This window comes from Typha angustifolia, chromosome 10 (assembly GCF_048772165.1).
Source record: "Typha angustifolia cultivar Huaian chromosome 10, ASM4877216v1, whole genome shotgun sequence".
NCBI lineage: Eukaryota > Viridiplantae > Streptophyta > Magnoliopsida > Poales > Typhaceae > Typha > Typha angustifolia.
The window spans coordinates 1,220,787-1,239,474 of NC_133248.1; the positions used below are offsets into that span (position 1 = coordinate 1,220,787).

The 18,688-nt window shown below is 34.7% G+C and overlaps 3 protein-coding genes across 6 annotated transcripts; 2 read left to right on the forward strand and 1 right to left on the reverse strand.

Moving 5' to 3' along the window:
• Positions 1 to 1,458: 1,458 nt before the first annotated feature.
• LOC140768695 (RHOMBOID-like protein 9, chloroplastic) lies at positions 1,459 to 6,737 on the forward strand. 2 transcript variants are annotated; one of them, XM_073109064.1, is made up of 7 exons: positions 1,459 to 1,606; positions 1,972 to 2,600; positions 3,402 to 3,633; positions 4,763 to 4,928; positions 5,788 to 5,958; positions 6,120 to 6,274; positions 6,359 to 6,737. In XM_073109064.1, exons 2-7 carry the CDS (start codon positions 1,979 to 1,981, stop codon positions 6,594 to 6,596), a joined length of 1,584 nt encoding a protein of 527 aa, XP_072965165.1. In that variant the 5' UTR covers positions 1,459 to 1,606; positions 1,972 to 1,978; the 3' UTR covers positions 6,597 to 6,737. The 2 variants fall into 2 exon arrangements, with proteins under 2 accessions (XP_072965165.1, XP_072965164.1); XM_073109063.1 differs by lacking the exon at positions 1,459 to 1,606 and having other exon boundaries at positions 1,669 to 2,600.
• A 236-nt stretch (positions 6,738 to 6,973) lies between these two features.
• On the reverse strand, positions 6,974 to 9,209 carry LOC140768623 (GTPase activating protein 1-like). Its single transcript, XM_073108965.1, has 3 exons — positions 8,906 to 9,209; positions 8,219 to 8,314; positions 6,974 to 7,487 (listed from the first exon to the last, which is right to left on the reverse strand). Exons 1-3 carry the CDS (start codon positions 9,017 to 9,019, stop codon positions 7,197 to 7,199), a joined length of 501 nt encoding a protein of 166 aa, XP_072965066.1. The 5' UTR covers positions 9,020 to 9,209; the 3' UTR covers positions 6,974 to 7,196.
• An 834-nt stretch (positions 9,210 to 10,043) lies between these two features.
• On the forward strand, positions 10,044 to 18,506 carry LOC140768903 (protein PTST, chloroplastic). 3 transcript variants are annotated; one of them, XM_073109368.1, is made up of 9 exons: positions 10,044 to 10,116; positions 11,002 to 11,040; positions 11,745 to 12,060; positions 13,093 to 13,182; positions 14,385 to 14,453; positions 16,394 to 16,499; positions 17,349 to 17,437; positions 18,063 to 18,175; positions 18,254 to 18,506. In XM_073109368.1, the coding sequence occupies exons 2-9, from the start codon at positions 11,012 to 11,014 to the stop codon at positions 18,354 to 18,356; spliced, it is 915 nt and encodes a 304-aa protein (XP_072965469.1). In that variant the 5' UTR covers positions 10,044 to 10,116; positions 11,002 to 11,011; the 3' UTR covers positions 18,357 to 18,506. The 3 variants fall into 3 exon arrangements, with proteins under 3 accessions (XP_072965469.1, XP_072965467.1, XP_072965468.1); XM_073109366.1 differs by having other exon boundaries at positions 10,086 to 10,229; XM_073109367.1 differs by lacking the exon at positions 10,044 to 10,116 and adding an exon at positions 10,165 to 10,288.
• The last annotated feature ends 182 nt before the right edge of the window (positions 18,507 to 18,688 follow it).

Consider the following 18,688-nt stretch of genomic DNA (forward strand, 5'->3'; position numbering starts at 1 on the left):
CCATATATTTATATGTATGTATGTGAAATATTGGGAGCATCTTCACTTATCTCAGTAGATTATTATTTTCTCATGGTAAAAGTTTTGAACATCAAATAACATATTTGTGAAGCATAAGTGGTAAGTTCCTCTTTAATGTACTACATCCTACTAAACAATTAACCACAGCATTAAAAAACTATTTTAATAATAATATTATTATTATATAAAATTTTGTTTATCATAATTGGAGTTTTCTTTTTTCTCAGTTTTTTTTTTCTCTTTTAAACCTAAAAATTATGATTAGATGACTGGGTTGGGCTAGGCCGGGCTGCCGTACGCCTAATTAATTATGCGTTATGGATCTCATTATCTCAAGATGTACTATTTATTAAATACGGAATCATAATAAGCATAAAAAAACATTTATTTTTCTCTCTTTTCTCCATCAAAGGTTATATATATATATATATTTAATCTTATTAGAGGAGAAATTTTTTTAGTGATGTTGACTAATTTACTCTTTCTTTAATCCACTCCAATCATTTAATCTTGACACACACGTTATTAAAAATCAAAGTGTATTTTTTGCATAAGTAATGTGTATAAAGTATATATGTGATGCGCAGTACTTTTTTTTTGTAATATTGATACCCATGCACATTATTAAAAAATTATAGCATATATTTTACATATACGATAAGTATTTCATAGGTGATGCATGATGTTTTTTTTAAATTAGAATGTATCTTTTATATAGGCATACATATAAATTGCATAAGTGATGCGTGATATTTTTTTTAAATCTTGATATGTATATTATTAAAAATTAGAGTATATATTTTATATAAACGATGTAAATAAATTATATAGATTATGCATGAAATTTTTTAGGACACAATAGTCTTTTTAGAGTTTATTAGAGCTAAATGAGTAAAAAAGATTTGAATAGTGATTTGATAATGAGAAAACTTATTTCTGACAATTAAAAATCTAAAAAAAAATTTTGCTGCAAATTGTATCATATTCTAACTATATATCTGTTAAAAATAAAGGTTTGCGAGAGCCATTTGTATAAATAAAGCACACATCATACCGAGTATTTATTGTTTAATATTTAAAAACACGCACATATCATATTCTTAATTTTGTTATTAGCAAAATTAAGCTCTTAAAATTGAGTGTTTAATTTTTATACTAATTATATATTCTTTATATAATAAAGCACACATCATTCCTACAATAAATACACACAAACACTTAATTTTATTATTTTGAAAAAAAATAACTTTTTATATGCAAATGCCCCCTTTTTCGTAATAAAACTTAAATTCTGGTGGAGGTAATTCGAGGGGGAGGTAGACCCCGCGAGTATCAACATGGGGACATTGGATTGGGCATTTGGATCGGATTATGGATAAGAGATGGCACCAACTGGATTCGTTAGTCGTTTTCGCTCCTCTTTACTCGCGGGTTTATGCCATCATAAACCCCCGCCTCGCAAATGTTTGTGGACTTGAAACGAGTGGTGGGAGCTACTAATTTGTGCTCCATTATTTCCTCATGGTCTCATTAATATGTGATGCCTACTAATACTATTTCCGCTGCTATTCCTCCTCCTGAAAGGGTAAGCAAAGTAGAATCTTGTAACTTCTCTAGTTCCTTTCAGTTTGGTATCTTGGGTGCTGATAACTTTGCCCAATCTTGTTTTATATTATGCGATTATTATTATTTTTCTTCTTTCATATGCTTGAAATTGTGTTCTTGAGTCGGGATATAAATGGAGACTCGTTAAGATAAACCACTGACCAACTTTTCATATGTTTTTGTAACTAATGACATGGTCCATGAATTTAGGGAGGAATAAGATGCAAGGAGATACAGATTACATGCAGATTATTGTCTATTTCTTTTGCCACAGGGTAGCTTTAGAATCATGCAAACTTTGAGGTCAATGTTGTGTGATATTTTCATTCATATTTTGTCTCTCAGGTACTTAATGGCTTCAATTCCTATGTGGGCAACTTCATCCTGTAAAGATCAGGTTCCTTCTACTGTGAAAGCAACTAAACAGAAGGAAAAAGGCACAACAGACAATATTTGCACCTCTTGTAAGGCATATGGATACATTCGACCTTCTCGAACCGATAAAAGTTGTAGAAGGTGGAATGCGACCGTTTGTGGTTCTGAGTTACACCATGAAGCAAAAGAAGGCTACAAGCTTGATGCTTTTTGCATGGTTTACCACAGAACTTTGCCATGTCAACGTTATGTGGAGGTACCTGTCTGTGAGGTCTACAATGCAGAGAGCAATGACAGGTTAAGCTCTACAAGTGTATGTCAAAGAGATCGGCCTTGTTATAATTCACCTCCATCTGGAGAAGGAAATGTTGAGAAACAATTGAAAGCTCTGGATTCTTATTTTACTAAGCTGCAGCTAGACTCAGATTACCAACTTTGTTCACGCATATCTGAAAGTGGATCTAAAACTGTCCCTAACAAGGGGGAAGATAAATTAGATCCTTCACTTTTTGGAAGTAACATTGAAGCAAATGATCCAATCAATAATTACAAGTCAAAGGCCAGACTGGATTCATTGGATGATTACTTTGACAAACTAAGTATTGCTACTCACTTCTGAATTTGATTAGTCTTATATTTCTATAGCAATTATTAAGAAAAAAAGATCTTCAGAGCTTTTCTTCCTGGCATGCTATAGTATCAAACAAAAAGTACTAATTGTGTTTGTTTTGTTTGTTATCGCCATTGATACCTTTAGCTTGCAAATGTCATTCCTTATGAATTCTGTCTAGATTGTTTTACCTTATTGTCTTCAGTGCATGATCCCGTAACGTTTTCATGTATATAATTTGTATTGGTAGGATATTTTTGAGTATAGACTATAGAGATTGAGTTATATAGAACTTACTATGGAGTTTTTCTCAGAACTCAAGTATGGATTGTATATGTTCCTTTGACATCATCATACTAGATTCTAAACCCTATCCTGGCATATTGTGATAGTTTTTCTGAAAGCTATAAAACAGACAAGTTATACAAAGTGTCTCAACCTACCAACCCATTCATTCCGTTTAGGGAAGTTTATGTATTTAATTTCTCTTCTCGGCATATATATTCTTCTATCCATTATTATTTATTCGGCTTGATTTTTGCCAACAATGTATATGCTATCATATATGGTTCGTAACTCTTTAACATTTTAACATCTAGCCTGGTGATGATTGTTCATGTCAAGGCTTGACTTCTGGTGCTTATGGATTTTATTGATCCTTTTGGCAAACATGTTGCCACTTCTGTTACTCAAATAATTTGTTATACTTGTGATTGACCAATGTTTTGTCACAGCTCTGGTTATTTTCATAAAGATGACTGACTTGTATCACTTCTTTACAATTGCCTAGATGTTAAAAGTAGCACTTCATCAACTAGGAATGAAGAAGCAGCTGAGGAAAAGCCAACGGGAATTGCATACTCTGCTACTGAAGAATCTAATAAAAAGAAAGATGTGATAGCAAAAGAAAAGAGTTATGCCAATTTAAAGAATATGATAAATAAAAGTGAAACGTTGCTTCTTGATGAAAAGAATATAGAAGACCAACAAATAGATGATGGAGCTTCTGGTTTCTATTTGATGTAAGTGTTCTACAGTTTTACTTTATCTTTTTTCCTACGTATTACTATATTCATTTCAAAATTCAATGGATACTTGAAAGTAATATGGCCGAATCTGTGATGCAGAAAAGGAACTCTTGTATATAATAAGAATTATTGTGCCAGTAGCATAGGGTATGTCGACCTTAGCTCGACATGGTATGTATCATTGGCATGTGCCGTGCTAGCTTCTCTTCAGGAGGATAGATGCGGTAATTCAGGCCAAGTTCATGTTGTTGACACACTAAATATTTTTGAGTGACACGTTGAAAAATAATCATTAAACTTTCTAGGACCTTAAAATAGGTTTTAGGGACTCAATTAAAATCCTTCAATATTATATATATATTAGTATAACATATGTAATTAGATTTAGTCTCATGATTTTTCCCAAATTTTCTCAGATTTCTTTGTTCGGGCAGCCCCTGTAAACTTCAGGAATACTTTTTTTCTTATTTACATCTTATGCCATAACAAACTCAATTACTAATTTATCTTTAATATCTATCCAATCAACCTAATTTATATCAAATCAAAGATATTCGTGGTAATTTTATAAGAAACAAAACACAATTTTCTCATTATTTTCGTTACTTTATATCAAAAATAATTATTAAACCCTTATTCTAGAATACAAATGAACATAAGAATAGTTATTCCTAAAATAAAGACCTCATTTTAAAAATAATTAAGAGGAATACTTATTCTAGATTTGACCGTATTCCTAAAGTAAATGATACCCTAGGAAAAACCAATTTCTCTTTGATTAGTAAAATTTGAAAAATAATTTCTATAGATCAAACATCAAAATACAAAGAGCCATTAAAAAGGATGAAAGAGATCTCAAATTAGTTTTTCTTTAAAGTAAAATATATTTAGTTCTCATGGCACACATCGATGTCTAGCCATAAAAAAGTTTCAAGATACTCCAACGGTGCCAATAATTCACTGGCATGATACATATTGACCCATGTCGACCAGCTCAGTAATCCATGAAATATAATAATAATGTATTATGTGTTGTCTATACTTTTCTTGTATGGTCTGATTTTTGTTTTCACTTTGTATATATTCTTTAATTGATTAACTCATGCTTTCTCCCTAATTGCAGAAACTTATTGGCTGCTATAAATATCGCAGTTTTCTTATTTGAGATAGCAAGTCCAATTAGGAATTCTGATATAGAGAATCTGACACTGCCATTGTTCTATGGTGCCAAAATAAATAAGTTGATCCTTCTTGGGGAATGGTGGAGGTTATTAACGCCAATGTTTCTGGTATTGCTTAATAATTTGAGACTATGCATGAATTATTGTATTCTTGATTTGATTCTCTTCAGTAAATTGAAGGCTGCATCTTGCCAATAGCATCGTTAAAGAATTATCTGACTTTTTGTTTGTAGGCATCTAATTCCATGAGGATTGTAGGACATAAATAGAAATTTCTGACTCATGATTAATTAGCTGCATACATCAGGTGCAGGCCAAATAAGATGCAGCTAATTAATCATGAGTCAGAAAATAAGGTGCTTCCAAGATACAGTTAGAATTTTGTCTCACAGATTTTGTGTTAATTTATCAAGACTAAGGAATACTAAGAGACAGTCTCATTTTCTGCATGAAGCCCATTTTCGAGATGCAGTTAGAAACCATCAATACTCGACGTCTTTATGATCTGGTCTAAGCACTGATGTGGTTCATCTGCATCTCCAATCATGCCATCTGGTTATATTATATGGAAAGCAGTTTTGAACTTTTGATTGTGAAGTTCTAGATGAAATTTGAAATGTTTTAAGTTTAAAGCTGGAATACAATATACTTCTAGCTATCCATTTTGAGAAAAATATCTTGCCACAACAGTAATTGTCATTTGGACTATGTGCTGTTAAAAGATTTGAGTTCATCGCATTGGCAATCTAGGTAGTCCTTGATAGTAGCGGTCACTACTGGTACCTAGTTAATGTAATCTTACTAGTACCCAGCTAACCACATATTGTTGGGAGAAGGTTCAACATGATGATGGTGCTGATTTAACTTAATGCATCTTCAATTTCTTGATTTGCAATTTCATTCAGCTGTCTTGTTACTAGTGTCATGAAGGTTGCACAATATCCTTAGCAGATATGTTCTTTTGCAGCACTCAGGATTCCTACATGTTGCTCTTAGCTGTTGGATGTTGATTTCATTTGGGCCTCAAGTATCGAGAGGATATGGTCAATTGACCTTTTTCCTTATTTATTTACTTGGAGGAGTTTGTGGCAATCTTACAAGCTTTATTCACACTCCAGAGCTAACTGTTTGTGGGACAGTAAGTTAAAACCTGGCTTTCTATTGCATCTTCATTTTACTGATAGCCATCTGGAACTTTTTGCTTGTCGCTTGAGATTGGCTTTTGTGGGATTAATCTTTTCTCAAACTTTTGTGTTATGGCCTTGTTCTTGTCCATATAACCTTCTTTTTCTATAACAGGGTCCAGATTTTGCTCTTATGGGAGCTTGGCTTGCCTACCAAATTCAGAATAAGCAAGTTTCAGCAAAAGATGTCTCAGAAAGCATGTTCCAAAAGGCTGTGATTGCCACTGCTTTGAGCTTCATGTTGAGTTACTTTGGAAGAATAGATGATTGGTACATAATAATATTTGATGAGAATTTTCATACATCAGATTATCAGAAAGAATTGGAATTATGATGATTTTATTCTTATGGCAGGACTCATCTCGGGGCCACCATTTCAGGCCTTGTGTTTGGATATATCGCATGTCCCAGTCTTGAACTGGATGATACATCTTCAAAGAATGGACAGAAGCAGGGCATCGCTCTCATCCAGCGACAAGCTGATCCTCGCAAATCTTTGGCTATTTTTACCCTATGCATACTTCTGCTGACATCCTTAGTGCTTGTTTATGGAACACAGCTTCAGATGTTTGATCTGGATAGCTTTCTCTAAGAGTAAGTGAGTGTGTATATATGTTTGATATATTTTTGTGTATATATGTTTGATATATTTTGTTTTATTGTGGATAATGGCCAGCAAGTTGAGCCTAGCATGCCTTAATGAGCCTAAATCAAAGTCCTGTGGTTATGTGAATTTCTCGTGTGCTTTGGTGGTGAGTGTGAGCAGACTGTGATAAATTTTGTCAATGATTGATGGTATAATTCCTTTAACCAATCTACATGGAGATAACCTGTTAAAAACAAAAACTTGCTGAGAGATCAACACTAAACTTCGGTTGATAATTTCTTTTGCAAAACAGAGAAAGGTGTGATCAAACACTAATTTCCATCTTAAAACTTCATCCATTTGGCAAGCAACAAGGAACAAGATAACAGAAAGGGCCCTTTATAAGATGCCTTATGATATATATGTAGGCTAATAACACAGAAACTGCAGTCTGAAGATACATCTGCATCACTGTTTGAGCACTAATACATTCTTTAGAATACACACTGCATGCAATATTTTAGAGATACTGCAAACAAAGCCGAAGAGCATCCTTGACATTTCAAGACTTAAATTTCCATTGATAGAAAGTTCCATTTTCATAGTTCACAAGCTTTTTGCACCAGGAATGCTCACCCATCGTAACTGTAATTCAACTTCACCTGACTCTACGTTTCTCAGTCTGAGAGCAAGGTCTTGAACAACATTCCCTTCGGACCAGTATATGAAACTCTCTTCAGCTAAGCAATTTTGCCTGCTTGGTGTCACCTTCTTTATGATGACGCCATTTGGAAGGCCTTCCAAGTGCATCTTTATAGCCTCCACAAATGGTCGGATGTCAAACTCTGCGTTGCCCATGCTATCATCAGGAGTGAATGTGTCCTTGTCAAAAACTTCCTGAAAGCTTACACTACATTAGCGAAATATGATGATTTCTTCTAGTAATTATTAATTATATCAAACTAACCATTATAGACTATCTAATATTTACAATTGATATTAATCAATGCAAGCTTGATCTTTTGGGTTAGGCACAAAATTAATTTCAATCCTTGAATAGAGCTCGACTCGATTACACCCATATTCATATTTCGCCACTCAGGGCCTCAGCAGCTTCACATCACAAAGAAGCCAGAAGTTGCATCATGTCCTTATAATAAAGCTTACGGAGCCATATATGCCAAGTCTTCAGCTATATCTAGGAATAAGTAAAGCCAGCATTCCTCAAATTCATAAGGGTGGTCAATTTTGCGTTACGAGGAAAGATGTCTGATTATGGAACTGGTGTCAGATCTTCATACTTACAATTATCTGCAACTAATCAGTACCCAACTCAACTTCACAAAGATAAAGTCGATATAATTGAGGAGCAAACATTGATCCAGACAGCACCAACATACTGAAATATCCTTGAAGTTCTTGTAGAAATCTAATGGAATGGACAGAGGTCTTGGCTGCTAAAGACCCATAAATGGCCCCACCAAGTGATACCTAATGGTATGAATAGGGTAATATGTTCCATGTAAAATAGCCCATCCTTCTCTTTATCAAGGTTAATGATCAAAACAAACAAATTATCCTCCCATCATCTAGAAAAATAAGCAGCAGAACTAGTAAGGGACACATACAAGCTTAATCGGGAGAGAAGGATCTTCAACAGAAAGAGTTAACTCTTCATTCCACACTGGATTGATGTTTCTTTTAATTACTCGAGTCTTCAACTTCTGCAGAAAAAAAGATATCAAAGTTTGAGAGATTTCTAACATAAGAAAAGAAAATTCGCATTATGGCAGTCAGAAATTCATATGATGTGGACTACTAGGAGATCATCAACAGTGAAAAATTCTTCATAAGAGATAATTTATTCAGACAACGACAAATTACTTTTCAGATCACATAGAACCCCAAGGAAAGGCATCTAACAAACGTATTCACACTCTCCAACACAAGAAGATCCTAAAGAACAAAACTTAAAAGCAAAGCAACTTCAAGGATAGCTTTGAAGTAATACACAACTTAGCTTAACGGAACACATTTGTACATAAAATTAAGATCAAGAACATCCATCTATGACAATGTGACCAGAAACTTGGGAAGGGGAAGTTGATAACCTACAATTTTAACTCAGATGGTAAATTCTAATTACAGGATATGTTTCCAGGCCTAACCTTAAACTTTCAACCCACATCTATCTCAAGATTTCTGCTAGTATAAGTTGGGTATCTGCTAAATAGCATCATACTACCACAATGGCTACAGAATTGGGAAAGAAGAAAAAAAAAGAGAGAAAAAAGGTTATTAAAAAAAAAAGCAACCTGTTTTCCCATCTTGAGGATAACATAGGGGTCACTGCTCTTCAAGTCTCTGACAGCCAGGTTGATTCCTCTCACCACCTTCACCTTCAGAAGACCAAGCAACTTCTCCACCATTGCTGCCTTCCTCTCTCTTCTTCTTCTTCTTCTTCTTCTTCTCTCTTTCTCAATATCTATTCTTCCTTTTTCTAAAGGCCCAAGTCAAGCTATACCAAACTCTACCTCTGTCATCTGTTCCTTTTCTCTCAGGAGATGAAAGAGCTCCCTTTGTACTATCACTCCGATGTCTTGGCCTTTTTGGGTAGTCATTATGTCCATGAGTTATAGACGCATAGTATGGTCCAGTTAGATATCTAGATGACACAGACAAGGAGGAAAAAAAAGACACCACAAGACGCGTAGACAGGGGTGAAAACGGGTCGGAGTTATAAACGGGTCGGATTAACTCAGACCCGACCTGCTATCCGACCCGACTCGGATCGGATTCAGATAAAAAATTTCTATCCGATTCGGATACGGATAGAATTTTTGAAAAAAATTCGGATACGGATTCGGATACGGGTCGGATATATTTTTCAGATTCGGATACGGATATCGGATATCCGTTTATTCGCATATTTTTTTAAATGATTTATCGTTTTTAGTTTGCTTATTTAAATAGTAAATATTAATATTGTTACTAATAAAACTTTATATATTATTTATGGAGATTAATTTCTCTAATTTTATATATTTGACATACAAAAAATTATTTGTTGTAAAACTCTTAATAATTTTATATTAATTATATTTAAATAAAATATTATAATTATTTTAAATTCAATCAATATCCGTTTAAGATCCGATCTTTTATCCGAAAATTATCCGTATAGTCCAGTTAGATATCCAGAGGACACGGACAAGGAGGAAAAAAAAGACACCACAAGACGCGTAGAGGAGAAGAAGAGTCAAAAGGAAAGAAACGAGGGAGGTGCGAACGGGCTGAACGGATCGGATCTGAGTCAGGCTCGGGCCGGGCCGGGCTTAGCTCGGGGTAACTCGGGGATGGCCAGTCTACGGCCCTAGTTCTTTTGGAAAGGTCAAGATGGACACTTGCACTTGTTTCTCGAATCCTACACGTATACGAAAAAGAGTAGACCGGAAACGGATCGATCGGCCCACTCCTGAGTCCTGACCGCACAAACCGGAAGCTACTTCTCACCTCCAAAATCCAAGTAGATATTCCAATCATGCTCTCTCTCTCTCTCTCTCTCGAATAAACTATCACAGAGATTTGCTGTGCTAGATGACACAATAGCTCCCGCTTCTCGCGTAAGCTTAAGTAAAGGTTAGAGAATCTCAATTTCCTGATGCGAGTTCTCTCACTTACAAGCTTAGCTTCTTTAGGTATGCATTAATTTGCTGGAAATGCCGATGCCCTCGATATGTTTGTGGAAATGCCGATTAGATAGTCGTTGTACGTTTTTCGTATCACATGAATTGTTGTCAGAGATGCGAGGACGAGTAGTTTTAGTGGGTTGTGGAAATTTCATATGATTGAAGTAATTTAAGAGAAAGAAGGTTCTTTTTTTATTTTACAGTGAACCCTCTAGGGATATGGAGTTAGTGGATTGCTGCCTACTGCGGAACTGCTGCTATATCTTTTGATTTTAAGATGAATAATAAAGAATTTCTTGATATAATTACTGGATTCAAATTACATATTGTTTTGTGGCTTAGGTCTGGATAAAGTGGGTTAGAAAATTACTTTATGTCTTTAGGTCTTTTGTATATCACCCACATCTATTGCGTGGTGTAACTGTAGATGATGAATTTTGGAAATGGAACATTGCCACAATCATAGGCCGTGAGACTTTAATTGGTAAATTCTTGTCACATGTAGTATATGCTGCTCTTTCCTTTTCAATCCCTTTTCTCTTTAGAAAGTTGTTGGCCTTTATTGGAATTAGTCATCATTGTGAATTTCCTTGACTTCGTTATGAATTAATTTTGTCTCTATGTACCTTTTCTTCATCATGTGATCAAACTGTTACCCTGGTATGTATCTTATCATAGTGAAATTAACTTTCGCTGCTATTTTGATTCTGTTGTTGGTGCAGCAAATCTACTATGGAGTGCTTAAAGACTGGAGCGATAAGGTGAACTTCTTTAAACTGGCGAAGAATCCTCTACAAATCAATATCTCCCTCCATGTTTTTTTCCTTTGATGTAGACCATAAATCTTGAGGTTCATGCATATCACCGCATACATTATCATCTTATTGCGGAGATTTTCTCTTCTATTTCAATTCTTTTGGCACAAGGCCAGCTGCAGTCCCTCACGTCTACATTGAGTAGAGCATTGATGTTATATTTATCTTTATTAACCAAAAAATGCCTTCTCCTACTGTCCTACGGTGATGGATGGTGATAGCGAGTGGTTCTTTTGCAAACAAAAACTGAAAAAGAAGGAGCTGACTTGCAAATAGATAAAGATATGTAGGTTTTCTGCAATATTATGTAAGTGGCAATATACAAAACACTCTAACTGGTTCTTTATTTTTTGTGAGAGTTCTTCAATGATATATTTAAATTATATTATAAAATTGAAGTAATATTTTCAGTATTTTCATTGTGAGAAACCTACTAACAGAGTACTTCCATAAGTTCTGCCTTTTGTACTGCATAGACTTCTGGAAATGTTTTTTTTTAATTTGTTATTGTTTTTGAGTATTTATTTTTAAATGTGTTGTTTTAACTTTTAATCATCAAATTGCACATTTATCCTTCTAATTAATCATATTAGGATCTAACACTGTTATGTTGCTTTACCGTGACACGATATGATCATTTGCCATTCAAGCAAGCTGCCATGGGGACACAGTTGCGATATTTCAAGTTATTTGTCAGCTAATAGACTAGGGATGGTGCCAAGAAGGTTAGATTGTGTGCACGATGCTTCTGCAAAATCCAGGCGACACTTTCAATTTGCTAGTGTGATCAATCCCTTGCACTCACCTTTTCTGAGATGTTCATCTTGGAGAGCCTTTGCTGCAAGTATTAGCTTGGAGGAAGAACCTTCATCGTCGTCAAAAGAAGAGCAGTTGGATGATGATGGTGAACTTGTTTCCGTTGATGCATCTGGAAATCTCCTTTCACGACGATTGACCTCTGATGAGGTAATACTTTTTTACCACAAGAATTGTCTTCAGATTTTTCCAGTTATTGTATACAATCCATGAGAATAAATGGACATTAGTTGGTTGAACTAATAATGGCTTTTATGGTTTTACCCCTTCTATTTCTTTTATTGTGATCTATGGTTTTATGCCATATCTGGTTTCTCTAAAGTCTATGGAGAGAAATTGATAAAATAAAATCCTGTGAATTATTTATCTCTAAATTGGATTCAATGTGTAAGTTAACACCATAAAGTTTACCCCAGTGAAGATAAGAACATAGCTCTCTCCAACAAAGATCACAACCTTGATCAGCTAGCATAAAGTTGGAATGATACCCCAAGTTTAGAATAAGCATCTATAGTATGCGAAAGCTAACTGCATGCATTTTAAAAGACTGTCGAAGGAAGCAAGGATGAGCTACAAAGATACTGCCTTCACAAGCTGGCAGGTAATCTTCAAGAAGAATACTGTTTAGTCTTTAGATCCACTTCAGAATTTTCTCACAAGCTTCCTCTTGCATCTTCTTCCTAAGAGCTATTTTTAATACTTTCTTTAAGATTGTCTCAACCCCATGTTATGAACCGGCCATCACCTGCTCGTGTTTGTTTCCCTTGCTGGACCCCATGTCTTTGGTTCTCAAGAATTTTGTTTCTGGTGATATGCTGCATCATTTTGTTCTGAAAGGAAGAACAACAGTACTCTAAACCTTACATAGTTAGTATCAAGTGATATGGAATCTCGGTTTCCCACGGCTCACGTAAGCCTTAGCTAATGGTCTTCCTAGAAGTTGGAATGTTGGATGGTTTCTCCAACGTCAGAAAATGATCAAAGGGAATGTAGGACTGATAGTATTTATAGAGACTCATTGAGAGCTAACTTAAAGGTATATCTACTGCCACAGGATGAACTATCATATTCTCCTGTAATTGGGCTTAAAATATTGCCTTGTAAGGACTGGGCCTCTGGCTTGTCATTAGTCAACTCAAAGTTATGTTGACTTTTCTTTACTTTTTCTGTTTCTTTGTATAGCTGAAGTCACTACTGGCTGACTCCGAAAGAAGTAAGCTTATAAGGAAGCTCAGCGAAGCTAATTCATATAACAGGTTCCTCAAGCGACAGGTATTAATGAAGTAATTGTTCATTTCCTGTTCAATATATTACATAATATGGATGCCAGATTTAAGCATGTGTGGAAGCATATTTCCTTGAGTACAATCAAGCATAGTTAATTTGACACATGATCAACTTATCTATTTTGTTGCACTTAGTTTAGGAGAATTGACAACTCCTGAACATCTACTTTACTAATAAATGTGTGTGATATTCATTTTCCTATCTGTACTGCTATATTCATGACAATGGGATGTCTGTGATATGCTTTGTAGATGCTAAACAAAGTGCATATATGCAACTGTCCCTGTTTTGATGGAGAACTTTCTTCATAAAAAAATTAGGAATATGAAAGATTTGTAGTTACATTTAAATCAGAATGGCTTCAGTTACCCTAAGGCATAGTCCTAAGACTTTAAGCTTATTTGTACCATTTATCACGATCAAAAATCTAAGTGTCTTGATGTCTTCTCTACCTAGAAAAATTCACCAAAGAATGTGATGTGCTCATGGAAGAAGTGTCTCCCAGATTGTGCTTTTTAATAGGGGTAACTCTGATTAACAAACCTTGTGTCTTGCTTAACTATGTGAAGAGATAGATGACATGGGAACTAGGGGCACCATATTTCAAAATGTTTTTACGGAAAAAGTAAAACTCTTCTATCTTTTTACTAGAAAACGATAATTCTGCAATATTCAATCTAGAGATCCATATGTATCAAATTTTCAAGAGTTCCATTTTCCATCAAATTCTGAAACTATATTCTGGTTATACGAAGTACTTCCATAATGTTCTATCTATGAAAATTACCTTTTGACTCCCCTTCATTACCTTCTGTATCAGTTATATCTTTAACACTTGCTGATCCTCCTCCCTTTGAGAGAAGTTGTTTGACTTTCAGTTGTTTCATCCTTTGACCCACCGCAAAATGCAAGTAGGCCAACCAAAAAAACAGTAGCTGTTTGATTTCAATCAGCTAACTCAAAGTGGTGCTTGCACTCAAGTAGCTGGCAGTTTTCTGATGTTCCTGTGAATAAACCTGCCTAGCAGACTAGTTAAAACATCTGATCTGCAGGGTAATTTTAGAATTAAAACCAGAAAAGGGTGATTTTTTTTTCATAAACTTACAACCTGTATGGCACTTTAACATGTTTCCTGTTTATCATCTGCATCAGTAATTACTTATTAACTTTAATTTCCTATACTGCAGTTACAAATAAAAGATGATACACTAGCCAAGTTCAAAAGTGAACTTGCTGTCTTGGAGCTCGAGCTTCAGGTTAGCAATTCTGTAGCTTTACATTGTCCTCAACTATGCAAAATTGGCATGCTGCTTCTAGAATTCCCACAAGTAGCCCTCATGATTTGTACAACTCAAATGGATCATGTAAAATAATTAGTATAGTACATTAGTCTATTTTGCAACATCACTCGTGCAGGATTTCATCCAGAGCTGAAACTCTAATTCACCTGTTGGTGTAAAACTCTGAAGCTTCCGTAGAAGCAAATGAGTTGGAAGATTTCCTACAAGGCTGCCACATAAATTTTCCTCCTAGGAATAATGAAGTTCCAAACCACTATAATAAAAGAAAAATCAACTTAAGGATACAATTCAATGAAGGATTGCTGTGTCATCAATAATATGGCCTATATCACCATGGAACATGCCGCATGCCTACAATGCACATGCCATGACACATAAAAGTTAGAGCCTGCTAAGGCTTGGAGGCATGCCTTGTAGGGGCATAAGTGAATCAGATTCAGTCAATAATGTACAATGTTTAGATTCATATCCACTTGATTTTGTAGGATTCAGATTCTAATTGAATTTTAAATGGATAGGAGTCCATTTATTCTGGGATTATGTTGGACTCAAATCGGATAATAGACTGGATTCTTTCTCACAAATAACTAGTACACCATGAAATAAACAAAATACAAGAATATTATTCCAAAGCAACAAGTCACAGCTTTTGGTACTACATTATGATAGTTTAATAGCTAAAAATTAGAGCACAATATTTCAATTATCTCACCCAAAATGGCATAAGCTTAACATATTAAGCTAACATAATAGTAATATGAAGATTTTTTTTTAGAGACTTGAGAATACTCATACTATAGGAATCAGAGTAATCTAAGGCTTCTATTTACATAATTTAAGTATTAGACTATATATATCCATTGTCTATGAACTCATATAAAACAAAAATAAAAAACTAAATATCCATCAGAGCTCCGATGAATATTCACTCCTCAATCAGATCTGAATTTGAATCGAAGTCTGAATCCGAATCCAAATCCGGCCGGATTCAAAATTACCTAATACCGAATCTGACATTATTATATTGATAATAAATTAAGATCTATATCCGAATTAGTTAGATTCGGAAGGGATTACACCTCTAATTTGAATATACACTTCAAATTCTCAGTTCTCTTGGTTCAAAATAGATCTGAATTTGATGAAGGCAATATTACCTATTATCATGGAGGACTTATTTTGGTTTGACAGATGTCGTACTGAACTGGTAAAAAGTTGCGTCCTTCCAGAACTCTGAATTAAGAAAAAATATTTTAGATAATGATAATCCTACATTATAAGGAAGCTATTACATGCCATAATAGGAACTTCTGTTCTTTGCTTCTCAGTGCGAAAATAAAATGATAGATAGGTGCACTAAAGGAATTCTAATATTTCATTCCAAGGAAAATTAAGGGAGTACCACTTGAAAGTAACTCTGTTTTGAGTAGGAAGACTGATACTAATTTGAGGAGGTTACAGCAAAAAATTCAATATTTTGAGGAAAAGAGCGCAAAGACGTCTTATGCCATGGTAGTAATAAAAGATCCAACTTTACATTTCTAGTATTGACCTTATGGGCCAGCGGCAAAGTAGGTATTGCAAGCAATCGTAGGTTTGTCATTAGTGGAGTATGGATAAGTAGTCTTGTATGAATGGAGTATATAGATTTGTACATAGTACATACCGGATTCGGAGTCATAAATTTAACCTAAGTGGAGTATGGAAAAATATTCAGATGCAAAGGAATCTCGGCCATGTTATTTGTTAGGCATACATTTTGATTCCAGCAAAATGCAGACCATGATATTAGGAGATGCAAGTCAACAAAAAAGCAAAAAAAAGGAAAAGAGTTTTAACTATTAGTACATTGTTTTTCTCTATGAATAGCTCATGACTTAACACTTTGTTAACAGGCTTTGGTTGGTCTAGCAGAAGAGGTAGCTAATTCTGGCATCCAACTTGGTTCGAGAAAGATCAATGGAAAGTATATACAGTCTCATCTTTACTCCAGACTAGAAGGTAGTACTCCTTCATTGTTTATATACATTGGAATTGCGGTTCCTAATTATGAATGTGCAATAATAGTTATGACGTAGAATTGTTGCGCATTCAAGACAGACAGCTAATTCTTCACACCGTGGACTTTCTTCTTAGGGTTAACTTTTATGTGTAATACTCAACTTTAATCAAAAGAGGATTTATAAGTCTAACATATAATACTCATTAATTAAGAACAAAAGAATATGAAAATGAGTTGTTAGAGTCTTAGAGGCATCAGCAACATTATGTTTCTTCTTTTTCTTTAAATCTTAGCTAATATCAAGCCTTAAAAGAAAGTTCTTGGAGATTTTTATAATCATAATACTACTTTCATGCATCTTCTAGGAAAAGTGTGTTAACAGAGTTTTATGAATCTTTTCCCTTTCTGAGAGAAGAAAATTTATCATCTACATTCGAGAAATTTCCTGAAGCCTTCTCTCAGTCATCTCCTTTTGTGTGGAAACAGAGAGTAACATTCATGCTTTTAAAAAATAACATGGATTTTGTGAGTTGGATACTTCAGTTGGCCTGTGCTCGGGTTTTCCTTGGCTGGATGGCCAGAGTTGAGCATACTTTTGTGGGCTTGATACAGGTCTACGCCACAGTTTTAGTATGAGCTCTGCCTAGGTTGGTCACAACTCACAAGCCAACTCAAGACCAGGCCACTGACAACATGAGAATGGTGGTTCACTTGGGGCTAAGTTTGAGTAACACAATATTAATAAGTACTTAAAACTTATCTATGAATGAGTTAATTCTTTTTTGTCATTAATTCTGAGCGATTTTGCTTTATTTTTTCTGACAAAAACTTAATTGTCCAATCCATAGCTGTCCTCGAAAAAGTACAGGAACAAATAAAGGACGCTGACTCTTTAAAGTTCCACGAGATTACAGTATGCTGGGTTGGCATGGCTGAGGTAACTGTCCTGTTTGTTGATGCATCAATTTACAATGAAAATATTCTTGATCACTGACCAGCTGATTTCCATTTTTTACATTCAGTAGGATATCCTTTTACTTATTAGTTCATGATTCTCTTTATTTGTAATCTTATTTGCTACTTGTGTATTTGATCTCAATCATACTCTGCTTTTGAAAAAATTTCAGGTAAAGATTACCAAGTGATGTCCAAAATTCTAATTCATGATTTGTTGTGTACTTAAATTGCTATGCAGATGTGTCCTTGCAAATTTTCTGGTGGTTTTTTTTTGTCATCTTAAATTCTTGCGAGCTTTCCATTACAGAAATTTGCGTGCTTTCTACATCTAGTAGAATTTTTCTCTCTTTTTTTATGGTTCAAATATTAAATATTGTCATTAAGCTATTGCAATTATTATTATAGGAGACAAAAAGGTTGTGTTCTATAACCTTAAATAAAGTGCAAATTCTATCTTTTTACCTGCCACTCACTAAATGCAAAATGTGAATTCCTAATTGAACTCCAGACAAATGGATGATTCAGTGTCATGGATGAAAAGACAAGTTTAGGTTTTTCTTTTATTTTCTTTTTCTTCAGTCACCTGTTTTTTCTACAAATCTCAGAGTGTGCAAGTAATGGGGTCCTTCGACGGTTGGACCCAGGGAGAGGAGATGTCACCAGAGTATTCCGGTGACTATCCTAGATTCTCGGCCACACTGAAACTGAGACCTGGAAGGTATGTTATGCTCAACAGCTCCTATTTGTCATGTTTAGAATTACGCTTAACACATTTTATCTTCTCTTCAAAACTAAGGTATGAGATCAAGTTCATGGTTGATGGTGACTGGCAGTTATCGCCAGAATTTCCTACTATCGGTGATGGTATGCTGAAAAACAATCTATTAGTTGTAGAATAGGTTCCCTAGTGTATTTTGCAGTCATCTATCATGTAAAGCACGCTTGCTTGGAGCATTTCAAAGCCTTTTCTTTTCTTTTCACTTTTATTGTGCTTGTTCTTTTTCGTTTTCTTCTTTTGACGATATAGACTTGTGCTGTCTACTTCTCTATGTTTTCTCTCGACATCTTGTTGTACCTAATATAAGTGATATATGTCTTCAAAAGAGATACCTAATGATGTCTACGTTCCCTTTTTGCCTTGGCTGGCAGTAGCATAGAACGTTGTTATGTTTTTCTTTTTTAAATCGTTAATCTCAGGTTCTGGCCAATGGGATGACACCAATTAAGTTGC

What these genes read in the sequence shown, in the direction of transcription:
- LOC140768695 (XM_073109063.1), top strand. Translation starts at nt 1,916, where the DNA reads ATGCAAACTTTGAGGTCAATGTTGTGTGATATTTTCATTCATATTTTG. An exon ending in TGATTACTTTGACAAACTAA is followed by an intron (nt 2,601 to 3,401) that starts GTATTGCTACTC and finishes ACAATTGCCTAG; the next exon opens with ATGTTAAAAGTAGCACTTCA. An exon ending in AGCTAACTGTTTGTGGGACA is followed by an intron (nt 5,959 to 6,119) that starts GTAAGTTAAAAC and finishes TTTCTATAACAG; the next exon opens with GGTCCAGATTTTGCTCTTAT.
- LOC140768623 (XM_073108965.1), bottom strand. Translation starts at nt 9,019, where the DNA reads ATGGTGGAGAAGTTGCTTGGTCTTCTGAAGGTGAAGGTGGTGAGAGGA. An exon ending in TCCTCAAGATGGGAAAACAG is followed by an intron (nt 8,315 to 8,905) that starts GTTGCTTTTTTT and finishes TTTTTTCTGCAG; the next exon opens with AAGTTGAAGACTCGAGTAAT. An exon ending in CTTCTCTCCCGATTAAGCTT is followed by an intron (nt 7,488 to 8,218) that starts GTATGTGTCCCT and finishes GTAAGCTTTCAG; the next exon opens with GAAGTTTTTGACAAGGACAC.
- LOC140768903 (XM_073109368.1), top strand. Translation starts at nt 11,012, where the DNA reads ATGGAGTGCTTAAAGACTGGAGCGATAAG. An exon ending in TTAAAGACTGGAGCGATAAG is followed by an intron (nt 11,041 to 11,744) that starts GTGAACTTCTTT and finishes TTGCCATTCAAG; the next exon opens with CAAGCTGCCATGGGGACACA. An exon ending in TCTTGGAGCTCGAGCTTCAG is followed by an intron (nt 14,454 to 16,393) that starts GTTAGCAATTCT and finishes CTTTGTTAACAG; the next exon opens with GCTTTGGTTGGTCTAGCAGA.